A 15,955-nucleotide genomic window follows, 5' to 3' on the forward strand; every position below is an offset into this window, starting at 1 on the left:
ACATCTCTCAGCCGTCGCACCAACACCTTATGATTTACGATGTCAGATGCTGCTGAGAGATCCAATAGGACCAGGATCGCTCTGCCACCCCCATCCACTATCCTCTGAATCCCCTCCGTAGCCAACACCAATGCTGTTTCATTTGAGTGATAGGGCCTAAAGCCATGCTGTGTTGTATCCAACAACAGGTTATCTTCTAGATATTGTATTAACTCCCTATTTACGGCTCCTTCCAGTATTGTAGCTGGTGAGAGTAATCGTGAAATAGGATGATAGTTTTTGGGTTCTAGTGGGTCCAAGGCTGGCTTTTTAAGAATTGGCCTTATGCAGGCCTTTTTCCAGACCTTGGGATATTTACCAGTTTCAAGTACTTGGTTCAGCAAAGAAGTGAGGTATGTACTCACGGTCTTGGATACCAAATGGAGGGCATGGATCATTTGGTGAGCCAGATTTAGTGGACATCAGGAGGTCCTGGGGCTCCTCCACATTAAGGGGTCGATTAGGATCGCGGACGGAAACGTGTTCCATCCGCCAAGGAAGGTGGCAAGATACTCCGGACCACTCTGCGGATAAACCGCCATAGCGATTAGGATAATATGTGAACCAAACTCCGATCGCGGAGGACAGAGCACACCAAACTCCGTCCGCGGCGGTCGGAGTACACCTGAGACCGCCGCGAGCGGACGCAAACGATGAAACACCGGCCTCCGCGTACGCATATGACCGCGCGAACAGCCACATCTCCTGCTATACCTGCGGAGGCTCCGTGTCCCGATTAGGATAACACCGCCTGTACCCCGGTACGCACCGCAATCCACGTCCGCTGTGGTAACAATGCAACGAGAAACCGTGCATCACAGCGGAAGGCCAACACGAACAACATCCCTACCGTCAAACCAATTACAAACAGTGCGACGGAAGTAAATAGCAAACACAGGAAACTAAACTACCACCCACATGAAACATCAAAACCAATCACAAGACATAATGACCCACCCCCAAGTACCAAATAATGCACTCTAGTCAACACACCCACCTAGCACCTGACTGCCAATAGCCATTGAGACAGGACCAAGACACGGACTATAAAAGTACTCCCACCCACTACCGAAATCCTTTGCATCACAGCATAGCTGATAGCAAGAGGCCCAAGAGTACCTACAGGCCCAGAGCCAACAAATTCCACAACAGTACAGAGATCATTTGGTGACAAAAGTTTATACATTTGTTTACCCTTTACATCTCTACATGCAATTTCTTCTCCTAGCTCCCTAGAAAGAAAGTGGATAAAAACATTTGTCAAACTTGAGGTTTCCAAATCTAGAATTAAAATTCTTGGCCAAGAGTACATGAAAGGCTGTCCCACAGTAAAGTAGTCAGTGCTTATTTCAATAATATAATAAAACAACAAACTAAAATTCATATTGGCCCTATTAGAAAATGCATCATTATCAAAACTCATCAAAAGAAAACGAAAACTATTGGACCAACAGAGGTAGAAAGCCTTAATCAAGTTACAAGACACAGGAGTAATAGAATAATTTGGTGGCATATTAGCAAGGGCTTATCGCCACTTTTGCTGCACTTTTCTGCCGCTAAAGTGGCGATATATTTATCGCCCTATTAGCAAACTGTCGCTAACAGACGTTAGCCGGTTTTTCTATCGCTAGCTTTCCGGCGATAGCAGGCAGTTTTTCTACAGCCTTGCATTCCAGCGATAATTTTCATTTAATGACATGCAAGGTAGGCATTCCATCTTTAAATATCCCGAAAACTCCCGCTAGCCGCACTTCGTCCTATTAGCAAGGACAGTCCGGATCCGCAAAGCGACAAAAAAAGTTGCGCTAATGCCTGTTAGCTGCAGGAATTTAAGACCAGAAAATAGCGGGTATTAAAAAGGGGGATAAGTCTTGGGCCCACATCTATACATGTTTTTGGTGCTTGAGAGCACTGCAAGCAATATTGCATATCTGCCCTGTGACAAAAATACAGCGCAGGAATGCACATCATCAATAAGATAGTGCGCATCTCTGGGCCCCAGTCATGAAAAGTGTTCCTGTGTGGTGACAAGATAGTGTTGCAACACTTCTCATTATGCCCCCCCTTGCAACAGCATGGATGCGCTGTATTCACTGGACAGCGCTCCATGACACAATCAATGACATGTACGTCAGGAATCCTGACCTATTTGTCTGTCGAAATCAGGTTACAAAGCCTTGCTATGACCCTCTCTGTGTTTGATTTTTCACCATCATGATCTCTCAGCATATATCTGACAACTAGGTGTTGAAGCGCCAAGATACTCCTTGGAGTGGTAGCGCGCTATATAAGAACCCAATCACAATCACAATCACAAGTCACACATTGCTGCAGTCGTGTCACAACCATAACACAACTCCAGCAATGCATGGGGCCAGCCTATCCCTATGGCACTGCCTCACCATCACACCTGCCATGAGGCAGGGGGATGGTACTGACACAGTGCCGTTCATGAGGGGTGCCAGAATGTCGGCGTTGTTGGAGATCCATGCGAGGGGGTGCGATGATGGCGCTGGCGTCCAGTGGGCGAGGTGAAGACATGATTCATCCAATGATGGTAGTGCCAGGAGAGTCAGGAGTCGTGGCTGTGGTGGAAGTACCCGCTGACGTACGTGACGTGCTCGACCATGTGTCTTGCTATGTGGCCTGATGAGGTGCCTTGCTTCTTGCGTCTGATGTTGGTGACCTTCCCCAGGGGGGGGAGGTGGGGGTGGTACTCTGGTCACTTGGGTTGAACAGGCGGAACTTGAGGTCACCGAGTTTGATGTCATCTGTGAATGGGAGACCCTAGGTTGCAATGAGGTCTACAATGGAATTGTATCCTCCTGTGCAGGCCCGGGGGGGGTCACAGAGGATGTTCATTTGCCTGGTCTGGATCTTGAAGTTGCCGTAGTCCATGTTCACCCTTGGGTCATTAGAATGCATGGTCAGTCGGAGGGTGCTTCTATAGGGGATGGCAATGCCTCTTCTTTGATGGTCGGGGTGCTCCTTGTGGGTGACACTGCAGCCGTTAGTGACGGCGATGGCGATGTCCGGAGCAGAGGTTGGCCCTGGCAGGCGAGGTGGCATACAGGGTTGATGGCAAGGAGGTTGCTGGCGTTGTATCGGTGGAATGTCCAAGAGGAATGATCCTTGGTGCTGAGCGTGGTCCAGGGGCAGTTGGACGCAAACGGCGTAGCCTATGATTGCCTTTGGCTTGGGAGACGACCATTACAACTCAGGCAGTACAGTTTTAAAAACGCAACTCTGACAAAGCAGGTGCCATAACATCGCATTTGAATACAACACATTGTGAGGTCAGTAATTTAAGTATTTCGGGTAGGTATGGGTTACGGATGTAAACATTTAAATTTTGGGTGTTTTTTAGGGTAAATATGAAAAATGGGGTGTATTTTGGGGTAAAATATGAAATATGTGGTGTGGTTTGAGGTAAAATATGAAAAATGGGATGTTTTTAGGGGTAAAATATGAAATATGTGGTGTATTATGGGGTAAAATATGAAAAATGGGTTGTATTATGGGGTAAAATATAAAAAATGGGGAGTTTAAACGAGTAAAATAGAAAAAGGGGGTGTAATATGGGGTAAAATATGAAAAATGGGGTGTGCATCTGTCTCAAATGTGATTTTTGTGTGTGTTTTGAGGGCTCAAAAAAGGAATTACAGGGTTCACGGTTGGGTTTGATGTGCAAAGGTTAGTTTTGGGTTGCACTCACTGAAGTCGGAACAGTGATCTTTATGTCTGCGCTATACAAAACCCACTCTACTGTTGCGATGTGCCTAGTATTAGGATGCATTGGAATGGAATGCGAGGTGATGGTGAAATGAAATGAAATGATGAAATGATTACGCACTTGTATAGCGCACAACTACCCGTAGGCATCTCGGCGCTTGTACAAATACTGCCGAGGAACCCTTCCTGGCCTTTCCCTGTGAGGAGCCCACTCCTGGGCACCCCCAAGGTGAAGTCAGGCATCCTCAGCATTGTTGGGGCCGTTGTAGAGATTAAGCAAGCTATTTCCCAGAGGTGAAGAGTGGGACTCATTATTAGAATAGGCACCGAAGCGAGAATTATCAGGTCGAGGAAATTGAGCCCGAGACCCGCCGAGGCAGGAATTAAACCCTGGTCCCGGCCAGACTACTGAATCACGGTCTGGCGCTCTAACCATTGAGCCACACCTCTATGGTATGTGTCGTAACTACGTATGTAGCTTTTGGCACACGAGTGGTGTGCCCACGGAGCATGGGCGCACAGCGGCCACCATTGAGAAGTGTGGGGGGGCTGGACAGCTGTGAGATGGTAAACGCGGGAAATAACACAGAATGGTCTTTGTAGCTCCTGCTCTCCTGCGTCCGCTTCCAGGAAAAGGAAGTAGGCAGCCAGGCTCCCTCTCCTGAGTCAATCACAACGCTGCTATGCAGCAGTGGGATTGGTAAACTGGCAACGGGACAAGTCATGCAGCCAGGGGCCAGAGGGGTGTACCATGTTCTCCATGGAGGCTGTAATGTAGCCTGCATTGCGAACAGGGAAGTGCGCATGACTGCTTTGAGTGGCCTGAGTGGGCCGACCAAACAGTCATTGCGCACTTGAGTGGGCATGCCAATCCGCCCATGCCCTGCTGTGTGTTTGGAGCATTCTTACCCACTCTTACAACCCCTGAGGATACATGGCATGATTACATCAGTTAGTTATCCCTTGTTATTAACTTTTGATCTGTTTTTGTTGGCTTCTCAGAGCCCGCACTTCCTGCTTCCTGCCGCTGCTGCCCCCATGACCCGCACCCCTGTCCTTGCCCACTGCTGCCTCCTTGCTAATCGTTCCTCCCCTCCTAAATGGTGGACGCTGCTCAGAAGGCATTTCTAAGTAAAGCCGGTCTGGATCTGTCCATGAACCGACTGCGACTAGTGCCAGGAACCCCGGATCTCGCGCCAGCCACTGCTACAGCTCAGCCACTCTCCACGCACTCAACCACGGAAAACTCAGCAACTAACAACAGGGCTCACCAAACATGACCCATGGCCCGTTATCCTGCCTCCACTACTGCCAGACCTTAACCATCATCCCAGCCTCCAACATATCTGACGCCTGCATCACAGCCAGAGAACTCCACACAAGTCAAGTCAAAATACTCTTTATTCGATTTTTGTTAAAATCATAAAAGGACAACATACAAATACAGTTTAAAACATCAATTGATCTAGTTACTGAATTATAACATGTTAACTTCATTTTTCCAAAAAATTACACAAGTTAAAAGTTATTACAATAGTTAAAAATCTCTATTTAAAACCAAGTTTGGATTAAAATAAGGCTTTCATAGGTAATCTTTTCTTCCTTGATCTGAATGCAGCTGTTAAATAACAGGCAACACTGAACATAATATGGGTATCTGGTAACATTTGAAGAAAAATTAAAGCTGGCCTTATTTGAATGAAGCCAGCAGCCCTTAGAACAGGAAGTAAATATTTTACCCTCTCCCTAGTGTAGAAACCACAGAAGAATGTAAAATGGAGGGTATCTTGTACTGAGAACTGATCACAATCACAGGGTGGTCCATCTTCAGGTTTTGACCACACAGGAAAATTTCCTAATGAATAATGAATTAGATTCAGCCTGAATTTTGTAAGTAGGAGTCTATGGAGTGGGTTGGTCACAATTTTTAAGTACGGTTCCAAGGAGGGAGTGGTCGTTAAAACTATGTGCGCCCTTACCGAGGGTTTCCTCAGTTCCGACTCGTCTCTTACCATACTAGCCCTCTCCAGGAATGCCTTCTTGACCCATCCAATATCTTCCCTTCTGATTTTAATTGGGTCATTAAAAAGTTCCGGTCTCCCCAGCGTAGCAAAAGTGGATCTAATATATTTCAGCCAGGGTATTCTCATGGCATTGTCCCTTGAGATAACATCTTTAAGGATAGTGTGGTTTAACGTTAACTCAGAGTTCAGCCATGTTTTAGACCAGAAAAGAAGTGGGGCTAGTTTTAATTTATCAACAATGTAGGGTAAGCCCATTTCTTCATGAATAGAGAAGGTGGGTGTGGAATTTGGAACAGATCGAATTTTCCTAATGATACCATTTTCCACCCTCTGTATTTTTACCAGGTTTGCATATCCCCACATAGCGGACCCATACATAGCAATAGGGACACACTTGCTGTTATATATTTTAATCACTGCCACACTTGAGTCTCCAACTGGGCATACAAGCTCACCCCACTACACAAGACAGACAAACAGCTCCAGGAAAGCCGCCTGGTTCACCACCGATCTCCAAGAAGCAAGACGCACCTGCAGATGCCTAAATAAGAACTGGAGAAACACCAAGACACCTGAAATCTACACCACCTACAAGGACACCATGATGGACTACCACAACCAAATACTCAACAACTCCACCAACTACAAGCAAATCTTCAAGGTCATTCACGAATTCACTAACCCATGCAGCAAAGCCAAAGACATAACCTGTCCCTAGACCTCTGCGATAAGCGTGGAAACTACTTTCACCTCAAGATCAAAAAACTCTACAACAACTTTGCCGACCTTCTACCAGATGCCACAACCTACCCCCCTGCCCCCTACACACCAGCCAGCCCACCACCTCTGCCTGGACGCCAGTCACAGCCGAATACACCCCCTTGACCATGAAAGGCATCCACTCAGAGGCCCCCACTGACCCATGCCCGCCTCACTTGTACCACAGCCCCGAGATCGCACTACTTTCTGACACAGATGACATCCGCCCCCCTTCCTGTACCAAGGCCACTACGCATCCCTCATCCTACTCAACCTTTCAGTGGCCTTTGACACCATCTCCCACTGCACAATAGTCACCAAACTGCATGGAAGCCAAAGGATCAGACTGCCACCCTTCCTCTCCGATACCACGTAAATCACCTGCCGAGCCCCACAGGGGTCATCTCTGATTCTGACCCACTTCAACTTCAACATCTACATGGCCCCCTCACCACCATCATCCGACAACATGGCCTCAACATCGTATCCTATGCTAATGACACCCAACTCATCCTCTCCCTCACCAAAGACCCCACCAGGGCCAGACTCAAATTCCAGGAGGGAATGCATTACGTCGAAGTCTAGATGACCAGCAGCTGCCTGCAGCTCAACGCCAAGAAGACAGTTGTCCTCATCCTTGGAACCACCCCTTCAGCATGGGAAAACGACAGGTGTCTGCCGCCCTCATAAGCCCACCTACCTCCTCGGACCATGCCAAAAACCTCTGCATCGTACTCGACTCATCCCTCACCATGAACCGACAGGTCTACGCTGTCACCTCCAGCTGCTTCAACACCCTCTGCATTCTCTGCAAGACCTTCAAATTGAGCCCCCCCGGAGTCAAAGAAGACAGTCACCCATGCACTCATCACCAGCAGACTGGACAAATGAAACACACTCTACACCGGAATTTACAAGTCCCTATTCCGCAAACCCCAGACATCACAGAACACTGCTGCCAGACCCGTCCTCTGCATCCCCCGGCGCAAAAACATCAGCCAACACCTACGTAGATTCCACCGGCTTCCAGTGGAGAAAAGAGTCCGCTTCAAAATCCTCACTCATGCCTACAAAGGCCTACACAACAATGGACCCAAATACCTCAATGACAGAATCAACTTACACGCACCCAAAAGAGCCATCCGATCTTCCAAACTCACACTGGCCGAAACTCTATGCATCCACAGAGCCAGAGCAGGCGGAAGATCCTTCTCCCACATTGCATCTAAGACCTGGAATGAGCTGCCTGCAGATATCAGACGTGCCCCCTACCTGACACCTCAGGAAGACTCTCAAGACCTGGCTCTTCAGCTAAGAGTTCTGCGCCTCCCACCCCTCAGTGCCTTGATACCCTCATGGGTGACTAGTGCGCTTACAATTCCCTTGATTGATTCATTGATTGAGTTATCATCATGTGATGATTGTTTCTTTTCTGCACTGCTTGAGGCGGTGGGGCAATGCTCTTCCGTCACAGTGGAGGAGCCACAACTGCGGTTTAAGGTGCTCTGCCAGCCTCTGTAGATCAAGTGGCACAGACATATCACCTTTGCTGTCCGACACAACACTGAGCAGAACCACTGCTAAGTGAATTGACCCATGGCAATGACTCGCATCGCCACCACAGCTCGCATCACCTTCAGAATCCCCAATGCTTGATGCATCTCTCATTGACGGCAGCCTTGACGATGACGACAAACTCTACATCACAGCCTCACCACTCCTTAGAACCAACGCATTGCACCAACTGTGCAGCACCCCAACACTGGACTTTGCATCACAAGCCCCGCCCATGGGATCCTCGACATTGACAATATAGGACCTCGCACCGCAGCCTTACTGCAACTCGGACTCAATGTATCACCTCAGCTGCGCTACGCATCTTTGATGTGGATCCACGCAACGGTCCAAACCCATGTTTAAGGTACTCTGTTCAGTCTACCCAACTATGTCCCTGTAGCCAGCCTGTGCTGCATTGCAGTTGGCCTGAACTTGTGACTTGGTCCCAGTCCAAGTAACCAGATAGCAACAGTGGACCCTTTATGCTTTGGTGCTATTTACTCTGAAAACTTAAAAATTCAATATATCCAGGTCTTTTGATTGAATGTGTTCATTTATTAAATGAATCTCTATTTCACTAACCTGGTTTGGAATATTTTTGTGTGGTGTTTTCACTGTTTTGCGTTTAAAGTGTTGCACAAATACTTTACATATTGCCTCTGAGTTAAGTCTGACTGCTCTGTGCCAAGCTACCAGAGGTTGAGCACAGGTTAAATTGGGATTTGCTTGTGCCGTGCCCTGACAATGATTGTGGTTGCTGCTTGACTAGGGCTCACACCCAAATCAACCAGTAACCCCATTTCTAACAACCATATTACGAGCTTAAATCAATATGCGTTTGCATTCCTGGTCCATGGTGTCATAGGAAATTGACCAATAAGATGTCTTGTGCATATGATGAATTGGAACTTTAATGCTTTAGAAAATGTGGTAACTGATTTAATGTTTTTTGGATAGATGGCGTACGTTAATGTATACCATTTGCATTTGCATTCTTTTCCAAGGTTGAATGGAGGTATTTTGACTCATTCAACGACTGACTGATTTTCCTCCTGACTGTTTTAATTACATCTGTTATAGGTGGATCTATGAGCACCCATAAAGCAATATCTGTGGTGATTCAAGAAGGAGTTACTTATACCATCCTCTGCACTGTGGACAGTAACCCACCACCTAATCTCGCCTGGCTGAAAGGAGGATCCATCCTAGAGGAATCTAACCCACTTAATCCGAGTAATAACCTCCAGCTGCACCTCCTTAATGTAACCTACAATGATATTGGCTCTTACCAGTGTGAAGCAGTCAATAAACATGGAAGCAGTGGGAGCTTCATGAATCTCACTGCACAACGTAAGTTCCAATTGTGGAAAGAACAACAATTATTTCACTTTTTCATATTATACATTTGTGTGTGTTTTTTCTGCACTGTGTTGAGCACTTCATTGAGGTCTATCATTCTATTAGGACTGGAAATGTCTTGCATCACACTGCTGCTGAGCTAAAGATAATTCCACTTTGCTCTTCAGAGATATCAATAACTTGACCTGTTATTTTATTCCTCTGAATACATAATATTTGATCTATTCCAACTTTACATCCCAGGCCACCTTTGAGGACACCGCTACTCAATCGCCCCCCTCCACCTGGAGTACTCACCTCCTTACAATTTGGGGGCATATTTATAAGACACTATCGCCATCACAATGTCACTTTCATTGACGTTGTGAAGGTGATAGGAGCTTTGCCTTATTTACAAGGCAGGGTTAAGCCACTTAACATGGCTTAAAAATAAGACCCCCTTTCACGCTTCACTTACTGTGCAAGGGGCGGGCAATGAGTGTTGTGGTGGGCGTTCCACCGCAACACCCAATGATTTTGATACTGCCCCCTATTTACACAAGCAGCATAAATAGGAGGCAATGCCAAAATTAAGACCAGGGAAAACCTGGTCTTAAACAGGCGAAACGAGGACAAATGCTGTATTTCTCCTCCTTTTTAATATTTCCATGTGTGCTACCTTGGGCAGCACACATAGAAACAGCAAAACGCCAATGCTTGTTTATGCGCAGGAAGGTCCCCCTTCCTGCACATAAACAATCATTTAAAAAAAATGCTGTTTGGCAACTTCTATTTGTCTTGCATTAAGCAGCACACATAGAAGTTACAAAACGGCATTTAAAGATTGTTTACATGCAGGAAGGGGACCTTCATGCACGTAAACAATCTTCCCCTCAACACAGGCACCCTTGCACTATGGTGCAAGGCTGCCTGCGTTGGTGCTAGGCAGCATAATTGAGCACCAGCGCAGGGGTAAATGCAGGGCTGCACCATATTCTAGTAAGCATGGTGCAGCTCTACATTTCTAAAGTGGCAAAGCGTATTGTTAGCCTTCTTGGCTTAACGATACACTTTGCCACTTTATTGCAAATCTGCCCCCTGGAGTCCACTCACTACAGAGGACACCAGCAGAATCATGAAGTCCATCCACTCAGGATCCCCCTCAATCACTGCCCCCACCACATGTACATCCTCAGAAGCACACTGATCAGCACCAACCGCACAACCATGTTTCACTCCTGCATCCTGAGTGGACACTTACAGGACCGATGAAAACACATGAAGGTTTCCACACTGCTGAAGAAACCCTTGGCCTATCCACATTGATTTCATAAAGTACATGCCCATCTTGCTCTTTCCCTTCACAATCAATGTCCTGGAGAAAGAGATCAACAAGCAGCTCTTTGCCTATTTGAAGAGCACTACCTCCTAGACTCCACCCAATTAGGATTCCACACCAACCACAGCATGGAGACCACCCTCCCAGCAGCACCAGATGACATTTGCCTAAATAAGCACAGAGGAAAAACTGATGCCCTTTTCCTGCTTGACTTCTCAATAACTTTCGAACTTGTGTTCCATGGAACCCAGATTGCCAGACTTCAGGAATCAGTAGTCAAATGTCTCACCCTCAGTTGGATCTCCTCCTTTCTCTACAACAAAACACAATAGATCAGTCTCTCTGCTTTTGATCTCCGAGCCCATGAAGCTCATTTGAACCCAGGGCTTCTCCCTCAGTCCAACAATGTTTAAAGTTATATTGCACCTCTGGCCTGCTTCATAGGAGCCCACAACATCAACATTGTCTCCTACGCAAACAAGCTCATCCTGTCCTTTGCTGAACAACACCATGAACAATTTCACCACCTCTATGACTGACGTATCAAACTGAATGCAAGAGAATTGCATCAAACTCAACATAGGTCCTTGTCTCCGGATATAAGAACTCCCACTGGGGCTCCTCCTGGTGGCCCCCTGGTTTGGGTCCTATGCCCACCCTCACAGACCATGCCAGGAACCTGAGCTTCATCCTTGATGACAAGCACTCGATGAACCATCAAGTCAAATGCTGTGATATCATGCTGTTGCCACAACCTCAGGATGTTGCACAAAATCCTCAAAAGACTCCCCATGAACACCAGATGCACAGTCACCCAAGCCCTCATCATCAGCAGACTCCACTACAATGCACTCTATGTCTGCATCTCTAGCCACCTCACTCCAATATTCCAAACCATCCAAAACACCATCACCACTTCTCTCTGCCTCACAACAATTCCATGCATTGACATAAGCAAGAAAGGAGCATGCACTTTTTCCTTCATTGCAGCCCAACTAGAATGAAATCCAGTTATATATCTGGACTACCACTCATTTCCTCAACTTCTGCAAGAATGTGAAGCTGAAGACCTGGATGCTATATGTTATGTGCATTTTTAAAGCCTACTATCACCGCATGTGTATCCTGGCACTAAGCAGGTCTGTGTGGGCTAGTCCTGACTTTGGCAGATGTGCCCTTCAAGTGTTTGTTTAGGTTACCGTGTGCAAAATCTGTTACCAAGATAATGTAGATTGCATTAGCTTGTGCCCAAAGGAAAAGCTTAGAAGACAACACAATATTCACCTTTCTATATTGATGTCAGATGTCACGTTGCACATCCCATTACACATCATTGTGTAAAGTGCACATTCCTAAACATTATTCTTTTATGTTTTGTAAGACTATCATGCAAACCTTCAAAAGAAGTCCTTATAGTTCAAGGCATAAAGAAAGACTTTTGAGTTCAAGAGGTCTTCCAGTTGACTGCAGCACATGGAGGAAGGAAGTAACAAGGAGAAATAAAGATATGTATTCCTCATTACACCTCATTGGGGACGGCATAGCATTTTGAAGCATGCACAGGTTTACTAGCTTTACTATATCTGGGAATGTGTCAACATCTATGCGTGGATTCATGGGAAAGCCCACACTCCACCCATAGAATGCCTGCCAAGTTGAAATCAATGTAATGCAGCACGAACAGCAGCACTGCGTTATGCTTCTTTACAGAGCCACGCAAGCTGGAGCAAATAAGCCCTTGAATGGCTTGGTAAATATTACTGCAGTGTTTCCATTGACCTTGCGTTGACTTGCAGGATGCAAGTGCAATACAAAAGATTTATAAATCTAGGTCTTAACATCAACACTACAGTGTTATAAAACAGTTCATAGAAGTCACTGTCAATGATTGTGTTCATCCCAAAAATTGATTGTGACTAAGTCTCCATTAGGACCAAGGGATTACATAGGAGTAGTTGAGTTGACTTGTGATGTCACTGTTGAAGAATCTATGGCTCTTCTCCTCATAGTCCCACAGGAAACTCTCCTTCCCTCACTTTGACTTCGTCTCAATTTCTCACAACATAATGTACAAAAACTCCAAAATCTCAGCAGTGCATTAAAATTAGCAGGATAATCACCAAATGTTAGAAGCAAAATGTGCCTTTCAGATTACCAAAGCCTGAAACATGTATATTACTTAATGTTGATGCATCAGTTGAACCACGAAAGGAAATGCACAATTTTATATAGATACAAGCAAATAGGCACCGCAAGTAAATAACCAATATTAGTATGGTTCTAAAACCACACTATGCTCAACAAGAGGAACATTTCACAACCTTACTGATTAAGGCAGATAAGAGATAAGAAGAGATGCAGGGATGCAAAAGAACATTGTGGACTAGAGGGAGACCAATCACATCGTACTCTCTGAGAGAGAAATTCATATTTTCTCCTGTGTTAAGTCACCCCCCATTTCTTTTTTTTCTCTTTTTGTCCTCATTCGCCTCCAACCACATTGAACATACCATCTGTCCGTACCCTTACTCAACGATCTAAGGAGAAATAGGCTGTTTGGTGGAACCTCGCGGTGCCTTCAGCATTTAAAGGTACATTGTCAGACCTGAATGTTGCTTCCCCTCGAAGAGGGGAGAGATTTCACTCCAGCTAGGTCAACGAGAACCTGTTGGACACTTTTGATTGCACAGGGAAGTCCAACATTGTCCAAGGAGTAACCAAGAGGCATAATCATAGGACCCGCCCTTCATTCAAGTGTAGGTAAAGCAAGATAACATAAATAGATAATGCTTTTCATTCTTGGTTTACATCCATTGGAGCAGCAGATCCCAGTATGCAGTCTTTTTTCTACTGAAAGCTCTGGACAAATCCATCTTAGATACCACATACAGTGAGGTCAACCATTCTGAACGCGTCAGAGGTGCTAGATCTACTAATGCTTACAAATTTGCCTCCTGACCAGTGTTATAGCATAAAATAGGAGAGATTTGGCTGGGTCTATGATGTGACTATTGAGGCCATAGATTATCAGGGTTAGGTCAATTTGAATTGGGGCTCTCAAGATGCTCTCCGGTGTTTTCTGTATTTCTTCCCAGAATGAGAAGATAGCGGGCAGTCTTTTGAACATATATGTATGTCTGAGGCTTCAGCCAACCCACACTTCTTGCAGATTACTTCAGACCCATTTAGGAATTTAGATAGCCTGAAAGGAGAAAAGTAGGCTCTGTGCACAGTGAATAGGTGGTTCCTCTTCACCCAAGCAGGTTTAACTATGCTGAAGAGAGTTTTAAATGAATCCTGCCATAGGAGATCACACTGTGCATTTGGAATCTTCTCACTCCATATCTCATTTGCAAGTTTAAATTTGCCATCCACTCCCTCTTCTATAGCCCAATAACAGTGTGAAACCTCTTTCTTCCCCGCTGGCCTCTTGACTAACTGTTGCCCCCAACTAAAGATTTTTTCGGTCTGTAACTGGATATTCTTAAATCTTGTGAGACCTCTGCCCGTTCTTCCCATGAAATTAGTCTTTCCTCACTAACAAGATCTCCCCATGATTTCAGCCCTGCTTCTTTAAGTGGTACAGCCAACCTGTCCTGGAGGCATTCTGGCAAGCCTGGTGAATCCCAAAGTGGCGCTAGGTTTGAGAAATAGTTTAGGGCCACCATATTTTTTAATCTTGCCCATATTCTGGTGAATGCCCGGGAGGACCTTAAGTTTGACCTTCTTAAAGAATTTTTGGTCCCCAAATTTAAACATGAAGCCCTCTTCCAGTAAACCAGCCAGTCTTAACATGGCCAGAAACATGTCTCCTCCTCAGTCCTAACAGGCATTTTTAAAAGCATCCGGGAGTGTGAGAGCTGAAACACCCATGCATAATATTGTAGGTCAGGTAGCACGAGACCTCCTTTCTCTCTCCTACGCCTTAGTTTTTTCCAAGCTATTCTGGTAGTTCTATATATCCAAATAAATGAATTAACTTCCTGCTGGAATTTATCGATGATATGTTTATCGAAATGTAGGGGGATTGTATTAAAGAGAAAGGTGATCTTAGGTAATATTGTCATTTTTACCAAATTCACCCTCCCCAAGATGGATAAAGCGAGGTGGGCCCATGACTTCATATGATTTTGATATTCCCTTAGGACTCGCACTAAGTTGGTTTCTGCAATTTTGTCTATATCTTGAAAAATTCTGACCCCCAAGTAATGCTGAGACTTACCTGATATTGAGTTTCTGTAATATTTCAAGTCATAATCTCAGTCTTCCCAGCATTTACCTCATATAACGAGCTCTGCCCAAAATCCTCTGCCAGTCTGATGACTGCTAGAAAGGATGTGTCCAAATCTGCCGAAAGTATCAGGATATCATCCTCATACAGGGCCACCCTCATCTCCCAATCTCTGTGTCTACAAGACTCGATGCTAGTATCTTCTCTGAATCTTTTCACAAAAGGCTCTATATACATATTGAAAAGTAGGGGGAGAGAGGACAGCCCTGTCGAGTTCCCTTGGTTATCCTGAATGCTTTGGCCTGACTTCCGTTGACCAACAGACTGGCCGATGGTGCTTGATATAGCAGCTGGATGGTATGACAAAACTTATCGCTCAAGTTAAACCTTACCATAACTTCCGACAGGTAAACCAAGTTCACCCTATTGAAAGCCTTGGTGGCGGCCAGAGTTAAGGCTGCAAAAGGAAGTGACTAGGTGGAAGCGATATCTATTGCACCGACCAGGTCATATGTGAGGCTTGCTAGTTGTCTCCCTTTCACAAACCCTTTTTGATCTGGGTGAAGGATGTCATTTGCCACCATCCCCAGCCTGGTTGCTAAAGTGGAAATGAAGATTTTATAATCGGCATTTAAAAGCGATATAGGTCGATATGACCCACAGCTGGCTGGGTTTCTCCCGGGCATCAGGATCAGGACTAATATGGCATCGCTGCAGGATCCAGGTGGGCTAATTCTCTCCAGTAGTATCTTGTTAAAAAGTTGGGTTAATACCGGAATTCAAGCCTCCCCCAAGGATCTTTATAATTCGGCTGGTAGCCCGTCAGGTCCGGCAGCTCTAACCCTTTTACATCCCGCCATAGCCTTCCTCACTTCCTTCTGCGTAATGGCTTGCTCTAGAACTTTCTGTTGCTTAGGACTAATGGGTGTTATTGTA

The 15,955-nt window shown here is 45.6% G+C and overlaps 1 protein-coding gene across 3 annotated transcripts in view; it reads left to right on the plus strand.

Moving 5' to 3' along the window:
- The window catches only part of LOC147701130 (sialic acid-binding Ig-like lectin 8), a 264,297-nt gene that overhangs the window by 185,585 nt on the left and 62,757 nt on the right, over window positions 1–15,955 (plus strand). For all 3 annotated transcript variants that reach the window (XM_086929900.1, XM_086929899.1, XM_086929901.1), the window contains exon 5: window positions 9,192–9,461. In XM_086929900.1, coding sequence (XP_086786026.1) covers window positions 9,192–9,461 — 270 coding nt within the window. The remainder of the gene's footprint in view (window positions 1–9,191; window positions 9,462–15,955) is intronic.

This window comes from Lissotriton vulgaris, chromosome 7 (genome assembly GCF_964263255.1).
Source record: "Lissotriton vulgaris chromosome 7, aLisVul1.2, whole genome shotgun sequence".
NCBI lineage: Eukaryota > Metazoa > Chordata > Amphibia > Caudata > Salamandridae > Lissotriton > Lissotriton vulgaris.